The sequence below is a fragment of the Platalea leucorodia genome (genome assembly GCF_965183815.1).
Source record: "Platalea leucorodia genome assembly, contig: HAP1_HAP1_SCAFFOLD_621, whole genome shotgun sequence".
Taxonomy (NCBI): Eukaryota; Metazoa; Chordata; class Aves; order Pelecaniformes; family Threskiornithidae; genus Platalea; species Platalea leucorodia.
In genome coordinates, this window is record NW_028121012.1 from 1 (window position 1) to 10,964 (window position 10,964).

General features: G+C 69.4%; 1 protein-coding gene across 1 annotated transcript; it reads right to left on the reverse strand.

The window, feature by feature from the left end:
* Positions 1 to 388: 388 nt before the first annotated feature.
* TAPBP (TAP binding protein) lies at positions 389 to 9,671 on the reverse strand (the record flags this gene model as incomplete). Its single annotated transcript, XM_082339246.1, is given in 16 exon segments — positions 389 to 456; positions 1,628 to 1,653; positions 2,056 to 2,145; positions 4,770 to 4,803; positions 4,805 to 4,990; positions 4,993 to 5,079; positions 5,081 to 5,169; positions 7,294 to 7,369; positions 7,371 to 7,434; positions 7,436 to 7,470; positions 7,472 to 7,525; positions 7,527 to 7,645; positions 8,387 to 8,414; positions 8,416 to 8,463; positions 8,465 to 8,626; positions 9,663 to 9,671. Coding segments are annotated over 16 exon segments (1,119 nt in total). The 3' UTR covers positions 389 to 444.
* Positions 9,672 to 10,964: the final 1,293 nt, after the last annotated feature.

Below are 10,964 nucleotides of genomic sequence, written 5' to 3' on the forward strand. Positions count from 1 at the left end.
CCCACAGATGGAGGCTCTGACCCACGGGTGGGGGGCTCTGACCCATAGATGGGGGGCTCTGACCCATGGGTGGGGGGCTCTGACCCATAGATGGGGGCTCTGATGCATGGATGGGGGGCTCAGACCCACGGGTGGGGGGCTCTGACCCATAGGTGGGGGGCTCAGCCCCATGGGTAGGGGCTCTGACCCATAGGTGGGGGCTCTGACCCATAGATGGGGGCTCTGACCCACGGGTGGGGGGCTCTGGCCCACAGATGGGTGCTCTGACCCACGGGTGGGGGGCTCTGACCCACGGGTGGGGGCTCAGACCCACAGATGGGGGGCGCTGACCCACAGCCGGGGGACACGGGGGGACACGGGGGGACGTGGGGACACGGGGACGCAGCACCAGGGTTTGGGGACCCCTTTATTCGGCCGCCGGTGGCACCGGGCTCCAGCGTCGCCTCACTGCGTCTTCTGGGGGGGACAGGGACAGGTGAGGGGGGGACGGGGGGGACGCGGGGACATGGGGACATGTGGGGACATGGGGACATGTGGGGACATGGGGACACGTGGGGACATGGGGGGACAGTGGGGACATGGGGACATGGGGGGACATGGGGACACGTGGGGACATGGGGGACAGTGGGGACACGCGGGGACACGGGACATGGGGACACGTGGGGACAGCGGGGACACGTGGGGACGCGGGGATATGGGGGGACAGTGGGGACACACAGGGACACATGGGGACAGGGGACACGTGGGGACATGAGGACAGGTGGGGACACGTGGGGACATGGGGACACGTGGGGACATGGGGACAGTGGGGATGTGTGGGGACAGCACAGACGTGGGGACGTGTGGGGACATGGGGACAGTGGGGACACATGGGGACATGTGGGGATATGGGGACAGTGGGGACGCGGGGGGACAGTGGGGACACATGGGGATGTGGGGACACATGGGGACACACAGGGACAGCGGGGACAGGTGGGGACAGTGGGGACGGGGATGTGGGGACATGAGGACAGGTGGGGACAGCGGGGACATGGGGACATGCGGGGATATCGGGGGACAGCGGGGACACGCAGAGACACGTGGGGACCGGGGACATGGGGACACGCGGGGACACATGGGGAAAGTGGGGACACGTGGGGACATGGGGACGTGTGGGGACATGGGGACAGGGACGTGCAGGGACACGTGGGGACACATGGGGACAGCGGGAACATGTGGGGACATGGGGACAGTGGCGATGCATGGGGACACGTGGGGACATGGGGACACGTGGGGACGCATGGGGACAGTGGGGACACGGGATGGGGACATGCGGGGACAGAGGGGACGTGTGGGGACATGGGGACACGCGGGGACACATGGGGACAGTGGGGACGTGGGGACGCGTGGGGACATGGGGACACGCGGGGACGCATGGGGACAGTGGGGACATGTGGGGATGTGTGGGGACATGGGGACACGTGGGGACGTGTGGGGATGTGGGGACACGCGGGGACATGGGGACACGCGGGGACGTGGGGACACGTGGGGACGTGTGGGGACGTGGGGACGTGTGGGGACATGGGGACATGGGGACACGCGGGGACGTGGGGACACGCGGGGACATGGGGACACGCGGGGACGTTACCTTGGGGTCCGGCTCGGGGCGCCGGCCTGCGGGAGAGAGGGGGGTCAGGGGCTGCCACCCTCGGGGACAGGGGGACATCGGGGGGGGGGGGGCTTGGGGACATGGGGGGGGCTTGGGGACAAGGAGGGGGCCATGGGGGGCTTGGGGACATGGGGACAAGGAGGGGGACCTGGGGGAGGTGGGGGACTTGGGGACATCAAGGGGCTTGGGGACATGGGGACGGGGGGGCTTGGGGACAAGGAGGGGGTCATGGGGCTGGGGGGGGGCTTGGGGACAGGGGGGACATGGGGACAGGGGGGCTTGGGGACAAGGAGGGGGCCATGGGGCTGTGGGGGGGCTTGGGGACAGGGGGGACAAGGGGACAGGGGGGGGCTTGGGGACATCAGGGGGCTTGGGGACAGGGGGACAGGGGGACAGGAGCCACTCACGGGCGGGGCCGAGCCACAGCCAGAGGCCGCCGAGGACGAAGGCCACCAGGCCGAGCCCCACCGCGTCCTCCACGCCCGGCCCCGCCGCCCCTGGGGACAGGGACACCTCGGCCACCGCCCCCGGGCCCTGCTGGCCCTCGGTGGCCCCAGCCCCAGTCCTAGGGTCCCTTGGTGGCCCCAGCCCTGCTCCTGGTGGCCCTGGTGGCCCCAACCCCAGTCCTAGGGTCCCTCGGTGGCCCCAACCCTGCTCCTGGTGGCCCCAACCCCAGTCCTAGGGTCCCTCGGTGGCCCCAGCCCTGCTCCTGGTGGCCCTGGTGGCCCCAACCCTGGTCGCGATGTCCCTTGGTGGCCCCAGCCATGGCCCTGGTGGCCCCAACCCCAGTCCTAGGGTCCCTTGGTGGCCCCAACCCTGGTCCCGATGTCCCTTGGTGGCCCCAGCCATGGCCCTGGTGGCCCCAACCCCAGTCCTAGGGTCCCTTGGTGGCCCCAACCCTGGTCCCGATGTCCCTTGGTGGCCCCAGCCATGGCCCTGGTGGCCCTTGGTGGCCCCAACCCTGGTCTTGATGTCCCTTGGTGGCCCCAGCCATGGCCCTGGTGGCCCCAACCCTGCTCCTGCTGGCCCTTGGTGGCCCCAACCCCAGTCCTAGGGTCCCTTGGTGGCCCCAGCCCTGCTCCTGGTGGCCCTGGTGGCCCCAGCCCTGCTCCCGCCGTCCCTCGCCGTCCCCATCTTCAATCCCCCCCCCCCCCCCCCCCGAGGTCACCAACGTCACCAATGTCCCCAACGTCCCTGACGTCCCCCATGTCACCGTCCCCAACGTCCCCAACATCTCCAACGCCCCCAATGTCCCCAACGTCCCCGATGTCCCCAACGTCCCCAACGCCCCCAACGTCCCCAATGTCCCCAATGCCCCCAACGCCCCCGGTGTCCCCAACATCCCCAACGTCCCCAACATCTCCAACGCCCCCAACATCCCCGATGTCCCCAACGTCCCCAATGCCCCCAATGTCCCCGACGCCCCCAATGTCCCCAACGTCCCTGATGTCCCCAATGCTTCGACGTCCCCAACGTCCCCAATGTCCCCAACATCCCCAACGTCCCCGCTGTCCCTGATGTCCTTGATGTCCCCAACGCCCCCAATGTCCCCGACGCCCCCAATGTCCCCAACGTCCCCAACACCCCAACATCCCCAATGTCCCCAACGCCCCCAATGTCCCCAACGCTCCCAACGTCCCCAATGTCCCCAACGTCCCCAACGGCCCTGATGTCCCCGACGCCCCCAACGCCCCCAATATCCCTGATGTCCCCAACGTCCCCAACGTCCCCAATGTCCCCAATGTCCCCAACGTCCCCAATGTCCCCAACGCCCCCAATGTTCCCGGTGTCCCCAACGTCCCGAACGTCCCCAACATCTCCAACGCCCCCAACGTCCCCGATGTCCCCAATGCCCCCAATGTCCCCGACGCCCCCAACGCCCCCAATGTCCCCAACGTCCCCGGTGTCCCCAACACTTCGCTGTCCCCAATGTCCCCGATGCCCCCAACGTCCCCAATGTCCCCAACGCCCCAACGTCCCCAATGTCCCCAACATCCCCAACGTCCCCGCTGTCCCTGATGTCCTTGATGTCCCCAACACCCCCAACGTCCCTGACGCCCCCAACGTCCCCAACACCCCCAATGTCCCCAACGTCCCCAATGCCCCCAACGTCCCCAACGTCCCCAACGTCCCCAACACCCCCAATGCCCCCAATGCCCCCAACGCCCCCGACGTCCCCGATGTCCCCAACGTCCCCAACACCCCCAATGCCCCCAACGCCCCAACGTCCCCGATGTCCCCAACGTCCCCAACGTCCCCGATGTCCCCAACGCCCCCAACGTCCCCAGTGCCCCCAACGTCCCCAACGCCCCAAACGTCCCCGATGTCCCCAACGTCCCCGACGTCCCCAACATCCCCAACACCCCCAATGCCCCCAATGCCCCCAACGTCCCCGACGTCCCCGATGTCCCCGATGTCCCCAATGCCCCCAACGCCCCCAACGTCCCCGGTGTCCCCAATGTCCCCGACGTCCCCAATGTCCCCAACACCCCCAATGCCCCCAATGCCCCCAACGTCCCCAACGTCCCCGATGTCCCCGATGTCCCCAATGCCCCCAACGCCCCCAACGTCCCCGGTGTCCCCAACGTCCCCAACGTCCCCAACATCCCCAACACCCCCAATGCCCCCAATGCCCCCAACATCCCCAATGTCCCTGATGTCCCCGATGTCCCCAACGCCCCCAACGTCCCCAACGTCCCTGATGTCCCCAACATCCCCAATGGCCCCGATGTCACCGACGCCCCAACGTCCCCGACGCCCCCAATGTCCCCAACATCCCCAACATCCCCGATGTCCCCAATGCCCCCAATGTCCCCAATGTCCCCAATGTCCCCAACGTCCCCAACGTCCCCAACGCCCCCAACATCCCCCATGTCCCCAACGTCCCCGATGTCCCCAACGCCCCCAACGTCCCCAACGCCCCCGATGTCCCCAACATCCCCAACGTCCCTGGTGTCCCCGATGTCCCCGCCGCCCCCCGCCGCCCCCAACGTCCCCGATGTCCCCAACGCCCCCGATGTCCCCAACATCCCCAACATCCCCGACGCCCCCGATGTCCCCGATGTCCCCAATGCCCCCAACGTCCCCGCTGTCCCCGCCGCCCCCGCCGCCCCCCGCTCACCGGCCACCTCCAGCCGGCTCTGGACCCGCAGGGGGGGCGGCCAGCGCCGGGTGCGTCACCACGCAGAGGTAGACGTCGCCGTGCTGGCGGGGCCGGGCGGGGCCGACGCGCAGCCCGCTGCTGCGGCTGAAGGTGCCGCCGGGGCCCCGCCGGTGGCCCGAGCTCCAGCTCTCGCCGGCCGCCTTCCCCACGGCCACCGCCTTCCCGCTGCCGCCGGCCCCGCCCGCAGCCACCGCACCTCCACGTCCAGGGGGAAGTAGCCCGAGGCCTCGCACCGCAGCTCGGCCACCGAGCCCGGGGCCACCACCAGCGAGCGGCGCGGGGCTCAGCGTCACCTTGGGGCGGCTCTGGGGGGGAGGGGACAGCGGCCTGATTCTATAGGGCCCGGCCGCTGCAGCCCCTATAGCGCCAGCCCCATAGGGGGCAGCCCCTATAGAGCCCCCCCCCCCCCCAGGGGGACACCCCCCTATAGCCCCCCTCGATGGGGCTGGGGTGCCCCCATAGCGCCCGCCCCTCCCCCCCCCCTCCCGGGGTCCCGGGGGTCCGTATAGGGTTACGGACCGGTTGCGATGTGATCTATATGGCCCGGGCCTATACGTCTGGGGCCTGGTACAACCCTCCTTTCCCCTATAGGGGCACTGGGGGATGCTGGGACTTGCCCCCCCCCACCCCTATAGGGCCCATATAGGATCATGGACCAGTCTGATATGATCTATATGGCCCAGTTCTATACATCTGAGCCCCAGTACGGCCCTCCCAGCCCCGTCCCTTCCCCTATGGAGGCACCAGGGGATGCTGGGACCTGCCCCCCCACCCCTATAGGGCCCCTATAGGATCACGGACCGGTCTGATATGATCTATATGGCCCTGTCTTATACATCTGAGCCCCAGTACAGCCCTCCCAGCCCCATCCCTTCCCCTATGGGGGCACTGGAGGACACTGGGACCTGCCCCCACCACTATAGGGCCCATATAGGGTCATGGACTGGTCTGATATGATCTATATGGCCCCGTCCTACACATCTGAGCCCCAGTACGACCCTCCCAGCCCCGTCCCTTCCCCTCTATAGGGGCACTGGGGGATACTGGGACCTGCCCCCAGCCCTATAGGGCCCATATAGGATCACGGACTGGTCCAATACACTCTATATGGCCCAGTTCTATACATCTGAGCCCCAGTACGACCCTCCCAGCCCCATCCCTTCCCCTCTATAGGGGCACTGAAGAACCCTGGGACCTCCTCCCACCCCTATAGGGCCCATATAGGATCACGGACTGGTCCAATACACTCTATATGGCCCAGTTCTATACATCTGAGCCCCAGTACAACCCTCCCAGGCCCGTCCCTTCCCCTATGGGGGATACTGGGACCTCCTCCCACCCCTATAGGGCCCATATAGGATCATGGACCAGTCTGATATGATCTATATGGCCCAGTTCTATACATCTGAGCCCCAGTACGGCCCTCCCAGCCCCATCCCTTCCCCTATGGAGGCACCAGGGGATGCTGGGACCTGCCCCCCCACCCCTATAGGGCCCATATAGGATCACAGACCGGTCTGATATGATCTATATGGCCCTGTCTTATACATCTGAGGCCCAGTACAGCCCTCCCAGCCCTGTCCCTTCTCCTCTATAGGGGCACTGGGGGATGCTGGGACCTCCTCCCACCCCTATAGGGCCCCTATAGGACCATGGACTGGTCCGATATGATCTATATGGCCCTGTCCTATACATCTGAGCCCCAGTACAACCCTTCCAGCCCCGTCCTTTCCCCTATGGGGGCACTGGGGGGCACTGGGACCTGCCCCCAGCCCCATAGGGCCCCTATAGGATCACGGACCGGTCCAATATGATCTATATGGCCCCGTCCTACACAGCTGAGCCCCAGTATGACGCTCCCAGCCCCATCCTTTCCCGTATGGGGGATACTGGGACCTGCCCCCCGCCCTATAGGGTCCATATAGGATCATGGACCGGTCTGATATGATCTATATGGCCCCGTCCTACACATCTGGGCCCCAGTTTGACTCTCCCAGCCCCGTCCCTTCCCCTATGGGGGATACTGGGACCTGCCCCCAGCCCTATAGGGCCCATATAGGATCATGGACCGGTCTGATATGATCTATATGGCCCTGTCCTACACATCTGAGCCCCAGTACGACCCTCCCAGCCCCGTCCTTTCCCGTATGGGGGATACTGGGACCTCCTCCCACCCCTATAGGGCCCATATAGGGTCACGGACCGGTCCGATATGATCTATATGGCCCAGTTCTATACATCTGAGCCCCAGTACGGCCCTCCCAGCCCCATCCCTTCCCCTATGGAGGCACCAGGGGATGCTGGGACCTGCCCCCCCACCCCTATAGGGCCCCTATAGGATCACGGACCGGTCTGATATGATCTATATGGCCCTGTCTTATACATCTGAGGCCCAGTACAGCCCTCCCAGCCCTGTCCCTTCTCCTCTATAGGGGCACTGGGGGGCACTGGGACCTGCCCCCCCCCCCATATAGGCACTGACCGAGGGGACGGCGATGGCGCAGGGGGAGCTGCTGGGCCTGGGCGTGGGGCAGGAAGATGGCGCAGACGTAGGTGCCTGCGGTGGGCGAGGGCCAGCGGGGCCAGGCGCAGCGTCACCTCTCCGCACCCCCCTCGCCGTCGTCCCCAGCAGGAGCTGCACCCCCGGGGCGGCCACCGGGGGCGGCGGCGGCGGCCGAGTCGTAGGTGAGGAGGCGGCGGCCGGCGCCGCGGGTGGCGGTGCCGCCATTCCAGGGCGAAGGGGCCGGGGGCGGCGGCGAAGGCGCAGTGCAGGTCCAGGGGGGAGCCCGGGGAGCCCCCCAGCTCCGGCGTCGCCGTGAAGACGGAGAGAGCCGCTGCGGGGGAGGCGGACGGGGGGGGCATGGGGGGGGTCAGGGGACATGGGGACATGGGGGGACATGGGGGGGACAGGGGACATGGGGACATGGGGGACATGGGGGGACATGGGGGGACATGGGGGGGGTCAGGGGACATGGGGACATGGGGACATGGGGGGGTCAGGGGACATGGGGACATGGGGACATGGGGACATGGGGGGGACATGGGGGGGTCAGGGGACATGGGGACATGGGGGGGACAGGGGACATGGGGACATGGGGGACATGGGGACATGGGGGGGACAGGGTGACATGGGGACAGGGGGACACAGGGGGGACATGGGGACATGGGGGGACATGGGGATGGGGGGACATGGGGGGACATGGGGACACAGGGACAGGGGGACAGGGGGACACACGGGTGGGGACATGGGGGGATGGAGGGATGGGGGGACAGGGGGGGGTGGGGGGCTCAGGGGACACGGGGTGACACGAGGTGACACAGGTGACACGGGGTGACACGAGGTGACACGGGTGACACGGGGTGACACGAGGTGACACGGGGTGACACAGGGTGACATGGGTGACATGGGTGACACAGGGGTGACCACGGGGTGACACGAGGTGACACGGGTGACATGGGGTGACACGAGGTGACACGGGGTGACACAGGGTGACATGGGGTGACATGGGTGACACAGGGTGACACGGGTGACACGAGGTGACACGAGGTGACACGGGTGACAGGGGCCCCCTTACCGGTGACGGCGGTGGCGGCGGGGGGGTGGGTGGCGGGGGCGTGGCCGCCCCTGCAGCAGCGCGGTGACGCCGTAGGTGTGGGGTCGCCAGCGTCGTCACCCACCAGGGCCCCCCCAGGCCGGGGGGGCTGCGGAGCGGCGGGGGCCCAGGGCGCGGGCTGCGGGCGTCGTGGGGCTGAGCTCGCAGTGGGGGGCGGCGCCGTGGGGGGGCCCAGGCCGCGGCCAGGGCGTCCCCAGGGGTCTGCGGGGCGGGAGGAGGGCGCTGACCCACGCGTGTGGGGCGGGAGGGTGCTGACCCCCCCTGTGTGGGACCCCATGTGTGGGGCAGAGCTGGGTGCTGACCCCCCGTGTGTGTGGGACCCCATGTGTGGGGACCCCCCACGTGTGGGGCGGGAGGGTGCTGACCCCCACGTGTGGGGACCCCATGTGTGGGGCAGAGCTGGGTGCTGACCCCCCCCCCCTGTGTGGGACCCCCCATGTGTGGGACCCCCACGTGTGGGGCGGGAGGGTGCTGACCCCCATGTGTGTGGGACCCCCCCTGTGTGGGACCCCCCATGTGTGGGACCCCCGTGTGGGGCGGGAGGGTGCTGACCCCCATGTGTGGGACCCCCCTGTGTGGGACCCCCATGTGTGGGACCTCCCGTGTGGGGCAGGAGGGTGCTGACCCCCATGTGTGGGACCCCCATGTGTGGGGCAGGAGGGTGCTGACCCCCATGTGTGGGACCCCCATGTGTGGGGCGGGAGGGGTGCTGACCCACGCATGAGGGACGCCCATGTGTGGGGGCAGAGCTGGGTGCTGACCCCCCCCCTGTGTGGGACCCCCATGTGTGGGGCAGGAGGGTGCTGACCCCCCTGTGTGGGACCCCCCCTGTGTGGGACCCCCATGTGTGGGGACCCCCGTGTGGGGCAGGAGGGTGCTGACCCCCCATGTGTGGGACCCCCATGTGTGGGGCAGGAGGGTGCTGACCCCCCATGTGTGGGACCCCCATGTGTGGGGCGGGAGGGTGCTGACCCCACGCGTGAGGGACGCCCATGTGTGGGGCAGAGCTGGGTGCTGACCCCCCCCCTGTGTGGGACCCCCCTGTGTGGGACCCCCCATGTGTGGGGCAGGAGGGTGCTGACCCCCATATGTGGGACCCCCCTGTGTGGGACCCCCCATGTGTGGGGCAGAGCTGGGTGCTGACCCACGCATGTGGGGCAGGAGGGTGCTGACCCCCCCACGTGTGGGGCAGGGCTGGGTGACAGCGACCCGGGGGGGGGGGGGGGCTATGACGTACCGGTGACATCGAAGATGACATCAGAGTCGCGTCGCGGGGGGCGTCGGGGTCCGAGGGGGGGGCGGGGCGCCCCTCCCCCACAGGCGCAGCAGCGGCGGGGGCGGGGGCTGGGGGACCCCCCCCCGGCCCCCAGCAGGGTGCAGGGCAGGGGGGGAGGGGCGCCCTCGTCCGCCGCCCCCCACCCCCGCAGGCAGAGTGGGGGAGGGGCATTGGGTGGGGGAGGGGGAGATCAAGAGTGTTTGGGGGGAGGCCTGGGGGGTCCAAGGGGGTCCAGGGAGGGGAGGGGCATGGGGGGGGGTCTGTCGGGTTGGGGGAGGGGCCGGGGGGAGGGGCTCAGGGTGGGGGAGGGTCCTTGGGGGCATGGGGGGGGGGCAAGGGGGTCCCAGGGTGGGGGAGGGGCATTGGGGGTGGTCTGTCAGGGTGGGGGAGGGGCCGGGGGGGGGTGTGTCTCAGGGTGGGGGAGGGGCATTGGGAGGGGTCCTAGGATGGGGGGAGGGGCCCGGGGGGGGGGGGGGTGTCCCAGGGTGGGGGGAGGGGCCCGGGGGGGGGTTCACGGGGGGCCCTGGGGGAGGAGGGGCCCTGGGGGGGAGGGGCAATTGGGGGAGCTCCCGGCGTGGGGGGGAGGGGCCCTGGGGGTTCCCGGGGGGGGGGGTGGGGGATCCGGGGGGGGGGGAGGGGGCAGTGGGGGGGGTCCCTGGGGGGGGGTGTCCCAGGGTTTGGGGGGGGTCCCCGGGGTCGCCCCCCCCCCCCCTCACCCGCCAGCAGCAGCCGCAGCGCCGCTCCCGCCGCCATCGCCGCTTTCGCTTTCGCTTCCCGGCCCCGCCCTTCGCCCCCGCCCACCGCCACAAGCCCCGCCCCCCGGGCTCCAAACCCCGCCCCCCCGGGCGCCAAACCCCGCCCCCGGGCTCAAAACCCCGCCCCCAGGCAAAAGCCCCGCCCCACGGGCCACGAATCCCCGCCCCCGAGCTCCAAACCCCGCCCCCAGGCCCAAAACCCCGCCCCCGGGCCGCGAATCCCCGCCCCCGGGCCCCCAAACCCCGCCCCCGGGCTCCAAACCCCCGCCCCCGGGCCCCAAACCCCGCCCCCCGGCCCCAAACCCCGCCCCCAGGCGCCTTCGCCCCGCCCCCGCGCCTTCGCCCCGCCCCCAGGAGGCGGAGCCGCCCGGCCCTGTCAATCTTTATCATCCGGGTTTTTAAAAAAAAAAAAAAAAAAAAAAAAAAAGCCGCGAAAGGGCGGGAAAACCCGGGGGGGGGAGGGGCGACACGGAGACCCCGCCCCCTCCCCCACCCCCCCCACCCCTCC